This window comes from Thunnus albacares, chromosome 6 (genome assembly GCF_914725855.1).
Source record: "Thunnus albacares chromosome 6, fThuAlb1.1, whole genome shotgun sequence".
In the NCBI taxonomy this organism is placed as follows: Eukaryota; Metazoa; Chordata; class Actinopteri; order Scombriformes; family Scombridae; genus Thunnus; species Thunnus albacares.
In genome coordinates, this window is record NC_058111.1 from 25,757,718 (window position 1) to 25,782,046 (window position 24,329).

Below are 24,329 nucleotides of genomic sequence, written 5' to 3' on the forward strand. Positions count from 1 at the left end.
TCTGAGGAGAACATTTTTGATTGTGATAATGTTCAATCTTTTTTTTAAAATAATAATAAAAGCAAAAAACCCAAAAAGAAGTAAGGGAAGTTTTCGAATTTGAATGTTCTGCGTTTTTTCTTCAATAGTATAGTTTTGTGATGATCCCTAACGACCAACTGTCGTCTGTTTCTTGCTTATCGTAACTTTTGCGGTCGCTTTCCCGTCACGTTAACGTATCCACTAGCAACCACAATGGGAAGCTGTGTTTAATTTTTTATAGACTATGTTTCGTTTTTTGACTTATTTATCCCGGAAGTACGAATATCTTAGCGTTATGTGAATATGGGATAGCTTATAACTTCAAGCTAGTTCCCCTCGTCACTTTTGACAGGTTTTGCGAAACTGGATTATCGCGGATTTATGTGACAGAGTCGTGACATTATATCAGGACTTCAGTCGGTCGAGAAAACTGGAAAGAAAAGGGAGCTTTTGAAAAGAGGACTATTGATATGTGCTTTAATTTGCCTTATAAACGCTGGATACGCACTGGGTGCATCTGTCACCCAACTCGTGTTATTTGCCAATGGATAGCTTATCAATGTTTGGTGTTCGTCTGTCCCTCAAGCAACGATATTTTCTGCTGCTGTGCTTTGCCGTCGGTGCCATAATTGTTTATCGGTTCACAAGGTAAGTTAAGAAAAACAGCTAACTGAAGACTGAACTGAGCCAACGTCTAATCAGCCTTATCTAACCGGAGTCATGCATGAAAGATGAATTTCTGGGTGAAATCCACGCCCATTGAAACTTTGCAGTGTTTAGTCTAAGATACAGCCATTTCTGGTGGTCTAGTCTCTCTCTGATATCCTGTGCTTGGGCGTAGTTTCTTGGTTGCATTGCATTGTAAATTCATACGATAAAGAAACCAAACAAGTTACCTGTGAACTTTCACCTGACACACCTGCTTGAATACTTGAGACGCAACAAGTTGTGTTAGGTGAACTTTCATTGCATTAAACCTCAGTTTTTCCTGTTGCAAAGAGTGCAGGAAAAGTTTTTCAACTCACCATATAGGCCTTCTCAATTCAAACCTTTTCTACTGATCAGAAAGCAATATCCTATTAGTGTTGTGGCATTTTGCTGCCCTGATATACACAAGGCTCTCAGGTTAGTGCTGCAACATGATGGACTGTCAAAATTATATGCTGTCAAAATACTCAGCCTTAGGTGAACCTGGGAAGTCTTATGTGTTAAAATTACATCCAGCAACACATGAGAGGTGCACCTGTAAGAGCGACCTTTTCCACCATGACTTTGTGAAGGAGTTTTCTGAACAGGTGCAACAGGGCTCAAGGGTTTGTTTTTTTTTTTGCTCTAAGGAATATTTATTCACAAGCTTTCCTCCCATCAGTGAAATGTGTCTCAGATGTCTTCACAGCGTTTTGATCCAGTTGCATTTGTTCAACCAGTTCTTTTTCAGTTGTGAACTATATTTTGGTCCCCCAGGAATCGTCCCGAGGTAAGAAGAATGAACCGTGTGGAAGGTCTGAAGGCCAACTCGTCTCAATTCACTCTGGAGAGAAAGCCCTTTCGCATCCTGGGAGGCTCCATCCATTACTTCCGTGTCCCCAGAGCCTACTGGGAGGACCGGCTGTTGAAGATGAAGGCCTGTGGTCTAAATACTCTAACAACGTAAGCTCCCACTGAAACTCATGGCTGGTTAAATATACTGATACCTTAAAGCACTAGAATGAAAAGTGTCACATATTTGTTTTTTTACTGGAGAAGAAATGCACATATCAAATACAATCTGAGTAAAACAAAATACAGCAGACAAAATGTATGAGTTGGAAATACTAGTTAACTTTAATTTCCCTAAATTACTCAAATGCATCACTATTAAAATCCTTGCCGCACACACAAAATACGTTCTATTTCTTTTTCTAGGTATGTGCCATGGAACCTGCATGAACCTGAGCGAGGGGTGTTTAACTTTAAAGATCAGCTGGATTTAGAGTAAGGAACAGTGGAGGGATGACCTGTGGGGGAATTCTCTGTTGCAAAGCAAATTAATTCCTACAGATGGCACTGTTGCATTGCAAAAGGGCTCAGATACTGGATGTTGAATAATTCGATACTGCTGAGGAGGTGTACGTTTTCCTTTTTGACTAATTAGTTGTGCACTATCAGTATGATTGATTCTTGATTTATTGATTTAGATGTGTCAACCCATTTAATTACATTGTATGACTACTATCAAGTCTAATGCAAGAAACGGATGTTCTCTCAAAACGGCAAAAATATGCTCTGAAAATGAAAACAATGAATAAATTGAGTGAAATATTTTTGGATAAGTGAATTTTCCATCTGCACACATCAACATTTTGAATTGAGAATGATTATCTGTTCCCACTTTCTATCTACATTGTTAATGTACTGTATTGTGAATAAATTAACCCCATCTTTTACACGTCCTGTATCCTTCTCTTAGAGCCTACCTCCGCCTTGCAGCCAACCTGGGCCTTTGGGTGATTCTGCGTCCAGGGCCCTACATCTGTGCTGAGTGGGATTTAGGGGGACTACCCAGGTAAAAATCACAGAGCCACAATTAAAGTTTATCATGTAGTTGAAATCTGCTTTACAGTTGTGGTTACATTTTAATGCACCATTCTAAAATGTTATAACATAGCAAGTGGGGTGCTAAATTAATTCCTTAAATTGGCTTGGAAATGTTCAGTCACGTTATATGTTATTGAGTGGTGTCTTTGCTGCAGGCTAAATCCAAATAACTCCTGGAAATAATTCATAGTTTAATTATTCACTGTTATTCGAAATGCCAAATCATCATTTTATGTCTCTGCACTATCTGAAAGCAAAGGAAACCCAGCAATTTTTTGGAAAACGGTTAAATCATTACTACATAGACCTATTTCATCCTTACCCAATGAAATTGTTCAAGGTTCCACCACTTCCACAGTTTGAAAGAAAATATGTGATGCATTCAATGAACATTTTATCTTATAATTTTATTTATTTGAAAATGCTGGATTGCCTCCCACTTGTCTCTGATCATAGTGCGTGTTTCTGGGCAAACAAATAAGGCATTCAGACCTTTTCGTTGAAGTCTTTTACGAATCATAAAGTGTTTAATACTCTTTGTTCTATTGACCCAAAAAAGTCCACTGCTGCTGATCAGTTTGAGCCAAGGCTTTTATTATTAGCAGCTCCATTACTAGTTGAATGCTTGACTTTTATTTTAATCTGACTGTGGTAACAGAAAGCATCCCTGACCTTTGGAAGACTGCCTACTCTCCCCTTTACATAAAGGGGGGCAGTCCAGTGAGCTTATATTTATTATTATAATTATCGTCCAAACTCTAAATTATTGCGTCTAGCTAAAGTGTTAGAGAAACTGGTAAATGGTCAGGTGAGAACTTTATTTTTTTTTCGCAATTGGTGGAGGTGGAGTGGGGGACAGAGGAGGACGGGTGCCTGCTGTCCTCCGCAGGGCGGGATCTCTAACATTGAACTTAATGTATCTCATTTTTTTTCATGCTAATCTGTGGCCATGACACGTAAAATGACGCTCCAAGGGAGGCTGTCCTCCCTAACCAATCAACAACCAGAATGCAATATTGACATCAAGTTGGTCCAATGATAGTTTCCATTTCATCTTCAATTCTCTCCACTGTAAGGCAGAGTAGCAGCAGTAGATACCTCCTTGCGTTAGCCAATGCAACAGCTGGCTTGTTGTAGCAGCCTGAAGGACTCTTTATACATCCATGGAAGGACTATTAAGGACTGTTGTTAAGCTAACGAGAGAAATGATCTGGACTGGGCAGCGCAGCAGCAGCAGGACACTGTCGGGGAGAGAGAAGCAACCGGAGAAACAACCATGAGAGACAGCTTGTTTGTCATTGTTGCTAATGATATCAGACTGGTTAAGCAGCAGCCATAAAGTTCTGTTAACTAACATACAAGATGACCAACAGCTACAAATGGACGTTATGACATCAATACTTTATCTCCATGATAGAAAGAAGAAGACGTCAGATAACATGAGTCAGATACAGCTTCTCTCTCTCTGTCTCTTTGGTCGCTAATTTCATCTCTGATGGTTAAATGTCTCTGTCTGGCTTTTGTGTTTTTTATCTCCTTAACAAGAATGCAGCAGAGATCATATAATGTGTTGTGGGTAGTTTGCTTGTTGAAGTTATAGTGAGCTGTCTTTTTAATTGAGTGGTTGTTCAGTCACCTGTTGATGTGTGATTAGTGAATGAGTGCAGGATGTCTGGCTGCTTGCTTCTGACAGTTTCTTTAGTTCATTTTTAAGCTGAGTTGTATATTGAGTAATAAGCTTAAAGTAACTTGAATAACAAGTGTTAACTAGTGGTGTAACGGATTGTAGTTGATCCGTGATCCGTACGGATCGCCCCCCATGGTTTGGCAGGCATATGAACTGCAGATTAATTGCAAAATTTAATGTCTCAGTTAAGACAAAGTAAACAAAAAGCTGTAAGTACAAGTCATGGGCAGACAGCATGTCGCTAACAGGGATTTTGAAGAGCAACGATCAAACCAGCATCTAACGGGTCCGATGTGACAGTTGAGTTGTGTTTACCTGCTGTTTAATGCACTGCAGCTGAGCAGCTAATTAGCATCTAGCTGCTAACTGACGTTAGCGGTAAATGTTTGTTATCATCGAGTTTTGATGATGTGGACAGAGGCTGTTTCATTCACTGTTTAAAAGAGGAAGGTTTCATGCCTCACACTGCAATAACTGAACATTGAATATTTTATATATTTTATTTTATTTTAATTTTATTTAAACATTGGACATCTTAAATGTTGTTTTCATTGAAGACCATGGGCAAAGGTTCCTTGCTGTTTCTTGCTGTAAGTGTGTTACAGAATAAATGGAAAACAAAGTTTTATTTGTCTCCTCCCGTTTTTTCAGCTGATCCTAATAATGATCTGATCCGTGACTCAAATCCGTGATACGATCCGAATCGTGAGTTTTGTGTTCATGTTAATACCCCTAGTGTTAACATGTCAGCTTTGTAGACTATATTTTGTATATCATACATATAGGGTGTGTAAGTCATGTATTTGATACATGCATTAATACTTTCTGATGTGAACCCACACATATAGATCTGTGAACATTTAGTGTTCAATCTTTCTTGTATTCAGCACTGACCTGAACCTGTATCATATTATAAATTATATAAATTTGAATTTCACTTTGTTGGTAAAATGACACATTTGAACCACTCCATGACTAAAATGAGCAATTCTTTGTTTAGAGACATTATGTATCTGCTAAATGTCTTTAAAGAAGCAGCCTTTTCCTCACTCAAGCAAATTGTTTTATTGGCATATAAAATTGCCCCCCACCCCTCCGATTTCATCAGGTGGGACAATGATATAGTTTGATGCGGTTTGTTGTAAGATTCCATGTTGGTTTTCCTCCTGTCCTCCCCAATTTTTGAGTCACCAGACACCACTGATATACATATATATTTAGGTCAATTGTTTCAAGTGTGCTGTCTCTTCTATTTGGCCAGATTCACGAAATGTGTTGCCAGGTAGTACTGAACAGCAAATGTAAAGGAATTTGTGTTGGTGAGACTGATCCAGAGTTTTACATACTGGAAGATACGAAGACAACAGGGCCTCACATACGGCACGAGACATATTATAGATGGAGGGCATTACACATCATATAAGTGAACCACTGCTGAGATTCAGATGAAAGTTACTGATGATTTATCAGACTTTTCGTGTAAGGTATTACAGAGTACGATAATTCAATCTGACAGGCGTATCTCCCTGAAAGGATGAATTCATTTAATTCTGTAATCAAAATAGATTCGGACAGATAATGGAGTAAATGTTGGAGGGAGAGAGACTGGAAGTAGGTATTTTTGGAGTAGTTTTGCCTTCAGGAAATGTGAGGGTGAGGTAATATTTATTTGATAATCATCAAAACAGAGTGTTTCTAAGGGCATGCAGAGAAGCATTACTTCCTCTGCCACCGTATTTTATGATAGTCATGCTTAGATTGGTGCGGTTATCCATGATTGCTAAAAACCTAAAGAGAGTTAACAGCACAGCACATATTGTGCAATATGTTGCTTTTTCGGACATTTAAAAGTCTTGCTGTGATTTATTTTCAGTTGGCTACTACGAGATAAAAACATGAAGCTGAGAACAACTTACCCAGGATTCACCGATGCAGTCAACTCCTTCTTCGATCAACTCATCAAGAAAGTTGTTCCACATCAGGTAGTTTCCATCTTAGCACAATACAAATTTCAAAAGTACCTTTATGATTGATGTACACACTGTAAGATATTCTTGAGAAATAACATGGGGCTGAATAATTAATAGAATATGACAAAAATACATACATACTCAAAATAGACAAGCCTTTTCATTGTAATCTTTTGAGTTGTCATGTTCGTTATATGCATACACATTTCTGTTAATTCATCTTTTTCATTATAGGATCTTCTACAGTTTTATCATATTTATTTATTTAATTTTATCATGCATTTAGTCAATTTTTATCTGTTTTATTACCTCCTTCTCAAAAACTGGGCTTTAACTAGCTGCTGTTGTCCATATTCTAGCAATTGTTAGCAATACAATGCACTGTAGACACTTGAATTGTTCAATTTGCGTCCTCTCCACCATATTTTCCTTCTGTCAGTGCCATGCATCATTGAACAGGCTCTGATTTCCATTTCACAGTGTTTTTAAAATTCAGCTGTATTGATGGTGGGAATGGTCAAGAACTCGTGCCAAGCCCTAATATGTGTCCTCTATTCATTGGCTAATTAATGCACAGTACTCCAAGGGTGGCCCGATTATCGCAGTTCAAGTGGAGAATGAATATGGCTCCTATTCTAAAGATAAAGAATACATGCCCTTCATCAAGGAGGTAAGAAACTGTAAATTATTTCAACAATAATTGGTAGTGCATGAAATGCTTATTTACCTCCCTTCTGTCCTTCACTCACTCTCCTCTCTCCAATCTCTTTCAAACAATTCATTTTCAGAAAGAATTTCAAATGTTTTTTAAGGTGCTTCTATAACCTCCCTTCTCTCCAGGCTTTAACATCAAGGGGCATCACAGAGCTGCTGCTGACCTCGGACAACAAGGAAGGACTAAAGCTTGGAGGGGTGAAAGGAGGTATTGTCTGGCTGACAGACAAACAAGTCTGTGCATACATACACACACACACATACAGTACGATGGTTTGTGCATAGTGTTTTCACAAAGTGACAAGAGGTCTGAGCCGTGGGTGGCCCAGTGACAGGCAGCTGCAGTTCAGAACCAGATTCAACTCACAATGGATTCTGTGTTGTATTATAAAGTTGTTCTTTTTGCATGTATCACTGGCAGAAGCATTGTGGTGCAATGAAAAAATAAAACATCCTTAGTTTTTTTCTATTTTTCTGCCTGTTTTACTGCACATGCATCAATAAACATTGTTTTAAGTCATAATAAAGTGGTTATTGTGATTATGAATCTTTACTATCAATGCACACAATGCACTGTCACCATCCTCATAATTACAAGACAGGATCCTCTGGGGTATTGTTAGAATAAACCTTCACCCTGGAATTCATAACATGTTGTAAAGCATAATTATGATCATATTTAAGTTGTACAAGTTTCTTAACCCTAATTTGCATGTTATATACACAGAAAAGTAAACAGTTTAAGTTTAATGCCTCATTGGCTGATTCCATATGCTGGAGTGTACATTAGACCATTTTAATGCCTATAAACTTGGTGAATTTAAGAGTAACTAATAATATGAATAAATTATTAATGAAATAAATAATAATTTAGCTTTCTATGGAGTTTTCGGGTGCTTTGTGGAACTAGTAGTAGTTCTTTAAAGAAGAGCATGTGTGGGACTGAATTGTTTCTCTAAACAATAGTTGTTTCATAAAACTATCTAGCCAACAAAGAGCCTCTGAAATAAAGCATGTTTGGTATTAGTTTGAACTGCATCTTTGCTAGTTTGTTTATTAATTTATTAACACATGATATTGTTTTACCTTTTTTTGCCTGAAGCACTGGAAACCATCAATTTTCAGAAACTGAACCCAAATGACATCAAGTATCTGGATGGAGTACAAGTGAGTTGTGTTTGTGTACCACTGCCTCAATGGCTAGGACTTGTTTTCTTTGTCATTATTGTTAAATCCATGTTTGTACGGTAGCTTTTGGACTGAGTCATTACCAGTTTTTTGTCATTTGTGATCCTTGCACTTTCCAATAAATAGACCGTTCAGGTAAATCCAAGTGACAGTTGAGGGCCATATACCTGTATGATGGGAGATAGAAATGCATGATTGGAGATCAGCAAAATTATTTTTAATCTTTAAAACAATGTAGTAGCCAAAAGAAACTGAAAGGTCATTCAGACATTTTGTTTAGCTAGTGTATGCTGCTTTCCAAAATTGATGGAACACCAAAACATGTTTTTTTTCCCCCAGCCTCAAAAGCCGAAGATGGTGATGGAGTACTGGTCTGGCTGGTTCGATCTTTGGGGGAACCTTCATCATGTTTTCACTGCTGAGGGTGAGACAGACTTTGTTTTTGCAGTTGCTGCAAAGGTACCAAACACTTACTGTAGGATGGGTAGACAGAACTTCTTTAGAGGGGGATACAGGATCCATGATAACAGTAAGACAGGTATCCAGATGAGGGTAAGGCTGGATTTCTGCTGATGGATTCTTTTTTGAGGGTGAAACCGCTTTCTCTGTACCGATGGTCGATAATACTGGCTAATTTGGGACTGGGGTAAGACAGGTGTTGTGCAGCAAAGGTAAAACAGACTGTCTTGAGGGCAAGACAGAGTCTTAGTGCCTTAGGGTAAGAAAGGCTTAAGACAAACCTTTTTAGCTGAGAATAAAATAGTCTCTGTGCTCGGGGGGAAAGACAGGGTAAGGACAAACGCAGTGCTATGTGGGTTGTGTAAGATAAAGTGTAAGACAGTCTCTCTCACATTATGGCTCACTTAAGGCACAGAGCCCACTCAGGGCAGCTGGGATGTACAGCTTAGCATATGGTCATTTTCTCCTTGTTTTGCGGCTTTGTCAGAGATTTATATACTTTCATGCATGGTAGGTTGTGAGCCAAGTATCACAAACCAGAGTCTGGGCTCCATCTTCTTTGTTTCCGTTCCACATTTTTGATGTTCTCTGGATCCCCTGTTGACTGTGGTTAAGCTCTGTTAATGTCAGCTTTCCCTGATAGACTGCAAGGTTCTGAGTTCGATACCCACTCAGGGCAGTGCTCCTCATAACCCTGCTCTTATCAGATGGCACAGTGGCTCAGTGGTTAGCACCGTTGCCTCACAGCAAGAAGGTCCTGGCTTCGAACCCGGCTGTCCCACGTTTGATATCTGGAATGATATAAAACAGAAAAAAGCAGCATATCTCTTCATTTGAGAAGCTTCAGCAAGCAAATGTTTCATATTTTGGCTTGCTAACAATTAATAGATTTTCAAAATTGTCAACTACATTTCACAAACACATATATGGTAAGCTATTTAAGATGGATCACATTGTCCTAGATGTTGGTATTGGCCATAAAGGTATCAAAAGTCATAGTACTGTATTAGTATGAAAAAGCTGGCGAACTCGTATGTACACTACATTATATCCCACATATACACAGCGCAGAGCCTCAAGCTTCCTTTTTACTCTTGTCATTCCCAGCAGTCATCCACATCTTATCAAAACATGTTCTGAACAGGAAAGGGACAGCAGTTATGCTTCCTTATGTATTTTCCTCACAATGAGAAAAGGAAAAGTAGAAAGACCCTCACCATGTATGAAATGTCACAGCTATGAAATAAATGCTGGAATATTCATGTCCTTAACAGTTCAGTTCTCTGCGGGCTGAAACACACCCAGCAGTCAGTTACAGCTTGTGCCACCACCATGAAACCAACCCGAGTCCAGCTCTGTCACTCACACTGCTCAATTGTTATTCACTGAGGCTCATGCCCTTGGTTCAAATCATTAAAATCAGTGCAATTTGACCACTAAAGTCTAATGTGAATTCTTAATTACTTGCCCTGGTATGTTCACTGCAAAATATACTGTAGGTAATTTATGTAGGATGGTAGGCAATTCTTTATGGATGTGAGCATTGCCCTGTAATGAGTTATAGTGACCTGTAATAGGATATGTGGCTGGGGTCCGCCCGTGTTGCAATTGAAGTGGAATTGAGGGCAATAGGATTATTGAAACTGTGGCTCTGGCTTGTTAAAGCTATAGTAAAAAAAAAACATTTTTTGTTACTCATGTGTCCTAATGTTTAGCTTTGCATTTGTGACTCTCTGACTGACTCAGTTGTCATAACAAATCATTTATCAATTATACACTTTCTGCATTCAGTGGTGTGTGTTTTGCTTTTTTGACAGATATGGTAGCTGTGGTCACTGAAATCCTTAAACTTGACATGTCCATCAATCTCTACATGTTCCATGGAGGGACAAATTTTGGCTTCATGAGTGGGGCGTTTGCTGTTGGAATGCCATCACCTAAACCTATGGTAACAAGCTATGGTATGTGTAATAAATCTGTTTTTTTTTCATGGACAAGAGTCAAGTTTGTATGCATTTTATAACATTTGAATAAAAGGACTCCCTGTAAGAGTTAGGGGACATATTTTCTTATACAGTGTTGATTTGTCAAAGCTGAACTAGAGACATGCCACAAGGATTCTGACAATTTCTGACTCTACTGGTTTTATCCTACTCGTCAAAGTCCACAGATCCTGCATCAAAGTAGTCTGCAACAATTTAAAGGGATATGAAAAAATAACCATTAAATTACTGTCAGTAAATTCAGCCTGAGCCTTCAGTCTCTGCTTGCTAGATTGAAACAAATGTGGGTTGGACAGGTAGATTAAAATATGATTAGGATATTTTGTCTATAGATGGCGCTATCCCTACTCAGGAGCCTCTGACCTTCGACTGCTTTGAAATTTGAATATGCAGAGCACACTAATGAATTCATTACCTAATAAAATGCGTGGGAAATGTAAATTAAAGATGGTACAATGGGTTTTATATCCTTCTCTAGGGTACTTAACATTGTAATGACCTCGTTCTTCAGAAAAGGGGAGAATTCTGAAAAACTGCTGTGCAGTAGGGAAGGCCACCTCTGACCTTCAGTAATCTTCATACCTGTGTTTACCCCTCTGAATGCCATTTACCTTATTGCCTCAAAAAGGCTCCCATTTTCTGTCAAGATAACCCAAAATGTGCCTCGGCCCGCTGCTGTCTCAAGATGTTTGATAGGGGAGTACAGTGAAAGCATCTGCCACGGTAAGAGGCATCCCTACCTCTCTCTGGCTCCCGAGCCTGCTGTTCTGATAGCGCATTATCTTTCAGATTACGATGCTCCATTATCCGAGGCTGGGGATTACACCACCAAGTACCATCTTCTGAGGAATTTATTCAGCCACTACCACAGTGAGTGTTGTGTGTTGTTGCTGAGTCGCGCCCCACATCTTCTGTCTCTCTTTCTCTCCCTTTCCTTTCATCTCCCCCACTTAAGTTAATTCTCCTTGTAGAACCTGTTCTCTGTTGGCTAAAGCAGGATAACTTTGCATATGATTACAAGCGTGGATTAGATATGGGTTTGTGCATGTGTGTGAGATTTCTGCCCAAGTCAGAGACCCTCAATTACCGCCCATTGTGAAAATTACATACTACGCCTTGTATCATGTTTATTGCCTATGCAGTTCTCTCTATTTGTAAAACATGGGTTTTGTGGTCGGGGGCAGAAGTCTCAAGTGTTTTGTGGCCAGGAGTAGAAATGTAGCTCTTGGCAATCTGGGATTGAATCCAGCACAACAAAAGTAATAATTTGCCCAGCGTTGTGGTGATTGAAGATGGTTTGAAAGGCTGCCTGTGCGTGATTCATCCGTATGTTTTGTAGTCTGCTGAACAATGAGCAGTGGCCTGGATATCAGAGTGAGTCTGAGGATGCTTTGTGTTCTACCCAGCAACCACAAACACATGGCCTAATTCTTTAATTAGATCAGTTTGATATTTTGTTTTTGTTGGGTTGTCAAATCATGTACATTGTGTCAGTTACTCTGTGCCCCGTGGCATTGTTTTTGCATAACTTACTTGGCATGGGTTGAGGATGATCTGTCAAAGGCCTAACACTGATCTTTGACAATAACATGCCTCTTAAAATAGACCTGTTACATTTATGCTTTGGGGTTTTCTTATTATTTCAAAGCTGTCAGAAATTGCAAAAAATACAGCATATATTGAGCACTGCTACACATGCATTTGGACTATACACAAGCTGTCTGTGCACTTATGGTATGCAGCCAACACACAACTGATGTTACTAGTTCATCTTCCATATTCTATAGACGATAATGTAAGGATACTATGTATATTTTGGTATAATATGATCCTGTTGTGTGAAAAAAATCCAAATTTGTGACAGCTAAGACATCGTTTCATAGAAATGTCTTTCTAATACATCCTCCTCTCTTCTTAGATTTTATACAGTATATACACTACTAAAGGCGCTAGCTCTAAAGTGTTGCAGAGACCCATTTAGGAGAAAGGTGTTGGCCATTATCCTTGAAGCTCTCCCTAAGTGATCCAGCTGTTACCACTTGGTGATAAAGAAATGCTGTCAAGCCTTTTCCAGAGGGACTGTTGGTGTCTCTGCATGGTTTAGCACCTTTAAAAGCAGTTAGAGGGCATGGGCAACCTCTGTTAATGGTTGTAAGAGCCTGTTTTGTAACATAGAGCACAAACTGGATGCTGCTATGGAGGGCAAATGGCTCACCCATGGAGCCCTGAAAGCAGTTTCCAAGGAACAGGAGTATATTATGATAAGTACTGAGTGATTCACAGGCTGCAAACTATGAAGACTTCTTCAAGTAAATGTAGAATGTTTTCAGTGGCACAGTCAGGCTGCAGTCCTGTGACAGCCCTGGGTCTGGAGAAGAGGTTCTAATAGCTATGTGTGTCAAAAAGTTAAAGAAAACATTCTTCTATCTTTAGTACCAGCTGTACTCAGATGTTATAGTTAGCTTTTAGACTTTGTGTGAAGTAGAACAAAAATCAAAGCAACTTTTTCTATATTTCTGTCTCTCAGATGTGATTATGCAGATACTCTGCATCCATTGGCTAGTATATTTGACTTGCTATGCTTAAAAATATATAGATTCATGTACATTTTGGGGGATTTTCAGTGTGCATGTATACTTTGCTTTGCAAGATTAGTTTGGGGGCCCTGGGTATTTAAAGGATAAAGAAAATTAAAATAAATTGAGATACAGCAAAACTGCAACCCTGCTCTTATTTTTCCTGTTTGCTTTTCAGCCCAGCCTCTCCCTGAACTGCCCTCTCATCAGGAGAGGAAAGCACACCAGCCTCTTGTCATCCGGCAGCACCTGTCTCTGTGGGACATTCTGCATTTCACTGACAAGGTAAGCTACAGACACACAAAGAGTGCCAACATTTGTAGCACAAAAATAATAAACATCATCCATGTAGCATTGCTCAGAACAGAGTTACAAGCTTGTATACAGACAACAGTAATACATTAAAATACACAAGTAATATACACAAGCCAGTCAAGTTTAACTCAAAGGAAATGCGCTGTTAATTATGTGGGTGTCCAGCCTGTTGTGGTCTGTGTAGTGTAGTACTTTACAATAAATACTGGAAGAAAATCTATATTCTGACTGTCTCAGCCTGAGGAGTGTGCATTTATCTTACAGCTAGCACAAGCTCTTTATCACATCTGCCTACTCTGCATAGCATTTCTGCTTGCCCCCTGTTTTCCATTATTAACACATTTAGATTTGCTCACTACACTGTAAAAAAAAAAATTGAAATTTACATACAACGTGCAGCAAAATTCCACATAATTTTATATGCATTTCTTATTTTTGAAGAATATTATTGTTTGTCAATAAATTTACAGTTAATGGCTGCTTTTACATTTTCTGCCATCAATTTACAATTAAATTCTATAATTCCCCAAAACAGTCAATCTTTCTTTAGATAAGGTCAACATTTGTTATTCTGCAGCATGACTGTATTTTTTACAATGTTTTGTTAGTAAAAGCACACCAAGAAATTAATTTTACATTCAAATCAAGAAAAAAAATGCAAAGCTTTCTGTTACAAATAGGGCCAATGCGAGTGATCATATCAGCATAAATGTATTTTTACGAGGTTGTGTTAGTAAAAATACTTCAAATTGAAAGGTATGCTATATGGCTACTATTATATGTAGCTATAATAGTAAAAAATTATGGGTGCTGGTATGTATATTAAATGTCTTTATATTCCAAAAGTTGTACAAGAAAGCAAGGAAAGTACATCTGATAACGCCCTGGACGGCTGGATTGGATGAACCCGGTTAAAGATTAACCACCCGTATAGGACACTGTAACAAGTAAAGCGAACGCACCCTCAAGGAGGCGGGGATCATTTCATTGGTCAACACTACACCTGGATTACTATCGGTTATGGGAATTTTGACAGGGTTGTTGCACAAACAATCCAAGAGCAGAGTACAAATCTTAGAGCAGATGTTGCACGAGCGCACAGAAGCAGCCTGAGTGCGAGGAGAAGGGCTGAAGCAGGAAATGTATGCAAGCAACAATATATCTGAGTGCAAACATACAGTTTGAGCAGGAGCATAGCAAAGCTAAGTGCAAGCAGGATCTATTTGAGTGCGAGGGCAGGGTTTGAGGGAAGGAATTACAAAATCTGAACATGAAATCAATAAATCATGCTCTCAAATTGAAAGACTACGCTCTTGAATAAAGCTAGGAAAAAAGCCTCATTATTAAACAATCTGTTTGGAGTGTGTCATCATGTATGCTCACTTTCATGTCCACCAGTTTGCTTCAGCCATTTACACCATGCTCTTCAGGGCCATTTATATTCAAAACAGATGTAGCACGTCTGGCAGTTGCTTACAACATTAATTATTCACTCCCCGTCGCAATAATTTGCTTCCCTCTGAGACGACAATTACTTTGCTTCTGACCAGCCACACAGCCTTGTTTAAAATGAGCATTTTCTCTTCAGTGGCCTCAGAGTGAGTGAGTGGGATGTCTGAGTTTGATATTGTATCTGTGTGTTTGGAGGTAGGTGGTTAATCGTGTCAAAGCAGGGAGTGTTTATTGACTTGTGAAGAGTGCATAATGCACCTCCCAAGGGTATGCAAAAGAAGGTTGCTGAATAAAAGAATTGCTGTGAACGCCAGACAGGAAAGCTTCATTAGGTTTGATAAATCGTCACTTTGGATGAAGCCATCTTGCAAGTGGGAGATTGTGTGGCAGGAATCATAAGATCCCATCTGCCTTGAGAATGGTTTTGAGATTGGGACTGTTTTCACATTAAATACAGGAAATCTTATATAACCATTTAAAAAAAATCTAAAACAATATGAATTTTAGCAGCACATTTGAATACTTGTACAATATATGAAACTTTCAAGTGTCTCACATAACTCTCCTTTTGTTGCATATTTGGAAGCCTTTCAAGTCAGAAAGGCCAGTGAATATGGAGAATCTCCCTGTCAACAATAACAATGGTCAGTCATATGGCTACACACTGTATGAAACCACCATCACAAGGGGAGGAACCCTCAACTCCAGGAACAACATCAGAGATAGAGCACTGGTAAGGACAGGAGGGAAAACAACACCGTAATGCCTCCAAAATCACACATTCACACTTGTCTTTGTGAGAACTTTTGCACTTGTCTTTGTGAGAAAACTGTTAGTTGTAAATCACTCCCGTCATCAGTGTACTTGTTGAATACAATTAACAAGCTCAGGCTAAGACTAGTTGCTCTGGTATTAGTGTCACACTGTTATGAAAGCCTGCAGTTCTCCAAAATTGATGTATAAACATTTCAGCAAAAGACTGAAGATAATGTGAAGACAAATCCATCTATGCTCTACCTCGGGTAGGGGTTCAGATTATTTTATAGTGTAGACATCCATCTGTACATTTCATTCACATGTAGTCTGCCGAGCTCCTGCTGAGCCTTTCCTCTGTGCTTGTACCTTTATTGTATGTTCATGTTAGCAACAAAAAATGGTTTCTCATGTGGCTATTTTAATTTTTCAAAATATATTGTTTTTCCATTTCATTTTCTTTTTCTCCGTAGGTTTTTGTGGACAAACATTTTGTTGGTGTTCTGGATTATAAGATACAAGAACTTGCACTCCCTGATGGGAAGGTAAATGGTGTGTGTGTGTGTGTGTGTGTACTTGTGTGTGTAGTTTAGACCCAGTTTTCTGTTAGCTTTTTTGAAAAGGATAAAGTTGTTAATATTTAACCATACGCAACATGTGAAAGCTTTAGGGGATGCCGATAGATGTTTTTGGCGGCGAGGTCCCAGTATTAAGCCAACAGCAAATCCTCAAATTAATGTTTATCTTAACAAATTTGAATAGTCAACTTCAACCTGACAGAAAAATGCTCACTGTAATTAGCTTTGATCAGTTACTCAAACCAGACCAGCTGAACGGAATTGTTGCCTCTGTTTTGTTGTAAATTCTTTCCATTGAGGAATACTGCTGTATTTCAGTTACGCCTCTCATGTTGTATGTATTTTTCCGATGTAGGGAAAAAGAACTCTAAGTTTACTGGTGGAGAACAGTGGAAGAGTGAATTATGGGAAAACCCTGGATGAGCAGCGTAAAGGTACAAATTGTTCCATAAATTGATGGCTTTGTAGATGTTCCAGTCAGCACAAGTCTTACTGAGTGAGAGACCCTGAAAGACACTAATTAACAGTGTCTTTCAGAGTCACTGTCCTCTAACTCTTGATTGTCTTGCCTCACTTGTAAGTCGCTTTGGATAAAAGCGTCTGCGAAATGACAAAATGTTAATGTAAAATATCTTAAGATCCATATGAAAATTGAAAGCTCTGACTCCTCTTTCAGGTCTTGTTGGAGATATTGAGTTAAACAAGCAGCTCCTCCGAGACTTCATTATTCATAGTCTGGATATGAAGCCAGGCTTTGTAAACAGGTTTGTGTCTCTCAATTATTATCCAGTTTCCCTCCATGTTTGTGTTTCTCTGTCATTACACGTGCTCACCTCTGATTCAATTCAGCTGATTATCTCCCTGCTTAACACAATTACAATGGGAGCAGGATGGCGAAATGCAGTCAAAACACAGCCTTCCAACTCAGTGACTCATGTCAAGCATCTAAAGCATCTAAATAACAAGCAGTATAGTACAATAGGTAGAAGATTACATCACCAGTGTGCTGTTTATTTAAGATGCCCAACATGAAAGAGAATCTTTCACCTTTTTGGCATCATAACTATTGTGGACAGATCAATCTGGTGTTTACTTTCTTTAGTTCTTTTTTTAGTTTTAATGGCTATAAAGAATGACAGCATGTGTTCATAAAATAAAGCACTAGCAGAATTCAAACTTCTGTAAAGCGTAGAGCGGCATTTTAAGCTCTGTCAATACAATAATGAAAACACTACATAAAAACATTCATTGCAAGTTGAATTTCAGTCAGCAGCATGTGTCTGACAGTTTTATTGGTACAGAGACTAATAATTTATTGGTACAGAGACTAACAATTTGGTACAGAGACTAACAACGATAATCTTTTGGTTCTAATAGAGGAAGTGTCAACAGAAAAGTACTCACATAAATTAATTATGGGTGATTGCAATTTGCCAAATATACACTGGAGTTTAACCAATGCAAAGGGGAATAATCTTACATCATTAGATAATAGGTTTCTGGACTGTATTCAGAATGTATTGTTGTTTCAATATGTACAAGAATCAACAAGGTGGTGACACTCCACTTGTGTTGGATCTTATAGTTGCAAATGAGAAAAATATGATAGATGACATTCAATATTTAAGCCCTTTAGGTAAAAGTGATCATTGTGTCTTGTTGTTTAAGGTCATTTGTTATACAAAAACGGTAAGAAATTAAGTTATAAGAAAAAATTACAAGTCGAATTTTGAGGAAGCATGTAGGGAATTGGAAAACTTTGATTGGGTACAATACCTATCTAATAATGATGTTGGCAACAAATGGAGACTAATTAAGACTAAGTTGAACGAAGTATGGGACAAGTTTGTACCAATCAGTAAAATTAGGCCGCTGAATAAAAAACATAATTTCCCCTTGGACAGAATTACAAGAAGGAAAATTAAAGAAAAGAATAATCTTGCGACAAAGGCAATAAGAAGTAAAAACCCAGAGGCACACAGGGGTATTGGTTAGAAACTTTGTGAGAATGAGAACACAATATTTAAAAAATATATATAAAGAGGAGCAAGACAATCTAAACAGAAACCAAAGATTAGCTGGAATTATATAAATAAGAGGAAAAAATTAAAACAACAGTAGGAGACTCATATGCCAGTCAGACTGATAGTAACTCCCCATTTCAAGATATTGAAAAAGCAGAAATGTTGTCAGAATACTTTAGCGGTGTGTTTTTTAATGAACCTAAAGGGCACATACCTGAACTGCCAAGATTGAAAATTCAGCAAATAGAACATTTTATAACTACAGAGGTACAAAACTGCTTCTACAGAATATTAACATCTATAAATCACCAAGGCCAGATGCGATACATCCTAGGATTTTAAAGGAATTGGTTTGTGTGATTGCTGAACCCCTTACAGTGTTATATAATCAATTGTTAGAAGAATCAATTTTCCCTGTGAATGGAAAGAGGCACAAATCAGTGCAATTTTCAAAAAAGGAAACAAATCAATAGCAGAAAACTACAGGCCAGTTAGACTGACATCTGCAGTATGTAAGACAATGGAAAATCTTATTAGGATTGTTGACCATCTGAAGTCAAACAGACTTTTTAGCAATAAGCAGTATGGATTCATATCTGGAAGATCGACTACACTTCAGCTTCTCACGGTTCTTGATTAGTGGTCAGCAGCTTCGGATAGAGGACAGTCAGTCGATTGCATATATATGGACTTCCAAAAAACTTTTGATACAGTTCCTCATAAAAGACTACTGTCAAAATTAAAATCATATTGCATAAACAACAGAGTTACAGACTGGATACAGGACTTTTTATGTAATAAGAAACAGCAGGTGGTGGTAAATGGTGCCTCTCCAAGCTGGAAACTGGGGACCTCTGGAGTTCAACAGGGATCTGTACTGGGCCCTGTACTCTTTGTTGTCTATATAAATGATTAACCAAGTGTAATACAATCTGATACATATCTTCTTGCGGACAACACAAAAATATTTAGAATAATCACAAAGGACACTGACAGGTCATCTGCAAGAAGATCTCCATAGCATGAGTAATTGGGGTTTGGGAGGTGGTTGCGGAAATTAAATCCAGAAGAATGTGAACATTTACACATTGGGAAATCAAATGACAACATAGTTAACTATACAACTGGAGAACTGGTGGTTCAGCAAATGGAAGAGGAAAAGGATATAGATGTAGTGGTTGATAGTTCACTTGAATTCCACAAAAAATTAAAAAGGCAAACTATGTTGGTGATAATCAGAAGAACTTTTCAAAATTTAAGCAAGGGAATATTTTTACCATTATATAACTCTTCGGTGAGATCCCATCTTGATTTTGCAAGTTCGGTCTGTTGTCCTCATGAATTACAACAAATAGGAGATATTGAGAAGGTTCAGAGAAAAGCTACACAGGTCTGAAAGACATGTCATATGAGGAGAGATTAAGAGAATTACAGTTATCAACTCTAGCATACAGGAAACATAGAGTGTTCATGGAATATATAATGTCACAGCCAAGCCTGTAATCCACTTGTGGAGTAATACGTATGATATAAGAGGGACTAAAATTATACCCACTAAAGTGTTTCTCTGGAAAGACACACTTGGTGCTTTAAATGCATGGAACAAGCTTCCAGAGGATGTAGTGCAGGCTCCTTCAGTTGAACTCTAAAAAATAGACTGGATAAATTCTGGTCAACCAAGGATATTTTATATAATCATGAAGTTTATTTGTGATTATTTGTGGAACTATTGTCATTTTAAATAAGTATATTGTGTTATTGTTTTGTTGTATGGTTTGTTTGTTTTGAGTTGTAGAGTCTGGTGTGGAGGATTTTGTATCCTGTACCAGAAAACCACCAACATGATTAAAAGTAAAGTGCTCAGTGATTTGCCCTTTCTTATATTCAAACAGGATTAGATTTGTGTCTTAGATGCAATATATCTGTTGCAAACTGTTAAACATGGAGGGGGATCTATAATGTGGCACCTTCTGTATCCGATAACAGTCATTAGGTCTGGTCATTTCTATACATAGAAGAACAACATCATAAGGTCATTTTGCAGGACCAGGAGCACCCTAAGGTGCAAATGCATGTCTCTCATAATTTTCCCATATCACAAAAAATTATAATGTCTTCTTTAATTGTTCATTGCTGATCAAATGCAAGATTGGGGTCATTAACACCAGGCTGAAGTAAAACACCTCCCACAGCCTGTCCCAATCACCACATCTTTGTTTGTACTTGTAATGTCTAGATTTTTATTATTTTGTGTATCCTTTTGTATGCAACATTTTGTTGCACAGATCATCATGGTCTCAGGATCACTAGGATTAATTGACCTTGTGGTTTGTTAAGAGGTTTATATTTGTACCTAGTAAATTAAATAGATATATTTTCAAGCCATTTTAGGGTTTCTTCCCATCTAGTGCAAAATTGTGTTACCTTGGCACCATCCTGAAAATGTCAAAGCCTGAAGCCTTGTATAAATGAACCCTAAAAATGCATAATCAAGAGAAGCGTTTTGGTGTTATAGTATATTCTGGCAACCTTTGAATTTACTAGGAGGCAAAATATAATCTATAGCCAAAGAAAAGATAGTGAATCTGAATATTTCCCCCGCCATCCATGTCCAAACATTCATTTGACATTTACTGCAGGCTTATAAACTCAGACATGATATACTGATAGCCAACAAACAAGCCTCCTAAAAGTCAAGACTGATAGATTTTTAGAACAAACATGCAGCAGAAGTACCTAAACAGTACATGACGACTTAGATTTGTGTTTTTATGCCATAAAACATATTCTGAAAAGCATTATCTGTAATGATTTGAGCAAACTGAAATGTGCAATGTATTCTCTCTTTACAGACTTGAGAGTTCAGGCCACTGGATTCCTATGCGTCAGCGGCCGTCCTTCCCAGGGTTTTTCCAGGCCACGCTGTATGTGAGCAGATTTCCTAAAGACATCTTCATCAAACTCCCTGTGAGTAGGAAAGCCAGTGGAGTTGATTCCACTCTTGTTAAATACAGGGCAGTGTTATTGTATTTCATTTTATTGACTGGTCTTCCTGTTATTATGCTCCTGTTAGTCACCAGATAAATATATCTTTGAAAAGCTTTTTTTGAGCACTGGCCCACTTGTACTGTTATTCATTGGATATATTTACATGATAACGTTATTATTTCATTTAGTCTGGAAGTGTTGTGGCGATCACCCAAATTATACCTATTGATGGTTATATTAATGAACATATTACATAAAGCATGGTATTTGTAAACAATGGTTGAATGATGATTTGAAAGTTTTGTATTTCTTTGTCATTTGTGTTATTTACATGACTATATGATTGGTTTCATCTCAAAATCAGACATTCATATTCTGGATTATGGTATGTTATGTAATGTGATCGCCCATATTATTATTATTACACCCCGCCAGGCCAGTCAGCCAGTGATATGTCTTGAATGGCTCTTTACAGAAAAAGGTTCTGCTGATGATCCAGTTTGTATGCACTCCTACATAATGCAGTTATTGATTGAACAAGTCAAGTGCCTCTTGACTAATCATTTCCCTCCTGTTGTACTGTACTGTATATCTCTCATGGTATTTTTGTTCACCTGGTAACTTTCCTACAGATCAAGTACTGAGAATCAAAGTGACTGGATACAGAGAAGCTAAAAGCTGTAATTAACAACTCAGGATATTAAGCAAGAGATGCAAATTATATTAGATAGAAAGGCTTGCGATGTGTTATCAGTCATCAGTATGTTTCTTTATCACCCATTAGCATCTGATTGGCTGAATTTATCTGTTGTCACGGTGCTGGTTGTGTCCACAGGGCTGGAGCAAAGGTGTTGTGTTCATCAACGGCAGGAATCTGGGACGCTACTGGTCCATTGGTCCTCAGCAAACTCTCTATCTCCCTGGCCCATGGCTCCACAGAGGGGACAACCAGGTACTTCTGTCTTATCTCTACTTTCACCTGCTTAACATTCTGGAGACACTTTTATCAAAGTCACCTCAGTACATTTTAGCATGGATGACCTCAACAACATTGTAAGCGATGAAATGCTATGTACTGAGGGTGTCTCCAGTCCCTTATTTTTGTTATCAATAACAACCATAAGGAAAGTCATGCCATGGGTCAAAGAAGAACTCTCAGGAACTGTTTGTTATAAAAAAAAAATTTGTAGCATCTACCCATTGCCACATGCACATGTATATTTAAAACCTTTTTGCAAAACACTTTTTTAAAACACTGATACAGTTTCATCCAATCTTGCCCAAAGTTGGTACATATGAAAAAAATATGAGAAATGGTTTTCCAAATATCTCAAGATACCTGAAATAGAAAGCAAATTTAGACATACATGCGCTTGGGCTGCAACTAACCATTATTATCATTATTATTATTGATTAATCTTGACGATTATTTTCTTCAGCCCATCACTGTCTCCCAGAGCCAATGGTGTCATCTTCAGATGTCTTTTTTTTTACCCAACAGTCCAAAATATTCAATTTATAATTATATTAAACAGAGAAAAGCAGTAAATTATGCATAATGGAGAAGCTGGAACAAGCAAATGTTTGGTATTAATAGTTGCAGATTAATTAATCGATTAATTGACTGATCGTTTTAGTTCTAGATGTCCAGGATTGGATGGCCCTAACATTCACAGTTTTTAAGTATTCTCAAAAAATACAGTTTGTCTGTCACTGTGTAGTTTGATGCAGGTCTGAATCCAGATCCTGAATTAAAAACTAAGGCTTTGTATTACTGAAATAACAAAGTTCTCACCCATGGTGGATGTATATGCTCTCTGAGTGCTATCAATTTCCTTTGGTCATATCTGTATGATGCTCACCTCCACTAAAATGGTGAAGTAAAAGCATATTACAGGTGAACAGTTAGAGTATGCAGCTACTGATAGTCATCACTCCATAGCTTTGATGTCGTTGAACTCAGCAGCACTTTCTGGAAAAGGCAGTAAGCTACATTCACTGTGTCTCTGTTTCTCCTTCCTGCCTTTTTAAACTTTTCTTTTCTGTGACACACACTCCAACTGTCTTTTCATGACCTCGGCTAAGCTGGCATTTTTCGCTTCATCACAGGTCATAGTGTTTGAAGAGCAGGAAACAGATGGTAAGATCCAGTTCGCCAGCAGCCCCGACTATGGCATGACTGTTGATGTCCAGTGAGAACAGGAGGTGAGAGGGAAGGGTGGAAGAGGGGAGGAGGAGGAGGAGGAGGAAGAGGATGATGGCAGAGCTCGGGAGGACTGAGACCTTTATCTGCTCAGGCATCCACAGACTACCACAACCAGCAGCACTCAAAAGTCACACACATCAGTGAGCATGATATTTTGTGCTCTATCAGAAAACACCGATGCGGCAGTCATCCAGACTTATCAAGCAATTTTTCACATGGTGACTGTATGACATTCTGTTGTATCCTTTTTTTATTCAATTTAGTAACAGTATAATTAACCTGCGCTTATATACTGCAAAACTGGAGACCGAAGGATTGTGACAGAGAAGGCTCTTGATTATAATAAGTGCTATAAAATGTCTTCCTCTCACAGACTGTATTTATAAATTACATCCAGGCTGCATAAAAAGAACTGTGAATAAAGACTGGTTTGACCTCTGTGTCAGTAGCCAAGGCCCATGAAGCTTGTGAACTGCTTTATTTATTCTGCACAGTGAGAGCCTGTTTGATACAACACTGTTCGTTTTTTCAAATTTACCTTCTTATGATATGCTGTGAGCTCCTGCAGAGAAGTCAAGATCACAAGCTGTGTTTGAAGATCTTTTTTTTTTTTTTTTTGAAAACTCCTTCTGAAAACTCATCTGTTCCGCCTGGTGCTAACCAGCCTGAATATCATCACAATTATTATCTTTAAAGTTGAATGCCACAGTGAAGCAGTGGCTTCATTTAGGTAAATTACATTGTACAAGCTAATAGATAATAGATAGGCAACCTAAAAATGTTGGGTAATCAGGTTTCCCGTGGTGCTGAAATCCTGG

The 24,329-nt window shown here is 38.2% G+C and overlaps 1 protein-coding gene across 1 annotated transcript; it reads left to right on the plus strand.

Annotated features, from left to right (window-relative positions):
• Positions 1–134: 134 nt before the first annotated feature.
• LOC122983645 (beta-galactosidase-1-like protein 2) lies at positions 135–23,974 on the plus strand. The gene is made up of 19 exons (XM_044353603.1): positions 135–669; positions 1,486–1,671; positions 1,927–1,995; positions 2,471–2,566; positions 6,159–6,267; positions 6,833–6,925; positions 7,096–7,177; positions 8,072–8,136; positions 8,497–8,581; positions 10,434–10,577; positions 11,409–11,489; positions 13,374–13,480; positions 15,549–15,695; positions 16,189–16,260; positions 16,649–16,727; positions 16,970–17,057; positions 21,170–21,284; positions 22,141–22,257; positions 23,415–23,974. The coding sequence occupies exons 1-19, from the start codon at positions 566–568 to the stop codon at positions 23,499–23,501; spliced, it is 1,926 nt and encodes a 641-aa protein (XP_044209538.1). The 5' UTR covers positions 135–565; the 3' UTR covers positions 23,502–23,974.
• Positions 23,975–24,329: the final 355 nt, after the last annotated feature.

Coding starts and splice junctions, on each gene's coding strand:
- LOC122983645 (XM_044353603.1), top strand. CDS start 566: ATGGATAGCTTATCAATGTTTGGTGTTCGTCTGTCCCTCAAGCAACGA. Junction 6,926..7,095: donor ACATGCCCTTCATCAAGGAG/GTAAGAAACTGT, acceptor CCTTCTCTCCAG/GCTTTAACATCAAGGGGCAT. Junction 8,582..10,433: donor TCATGTTTTCACTGCTGAGG/GTGAGACAGACT, acceptor CTTTTTTGACAG/ATATGGTAGCTGTGGTCACT.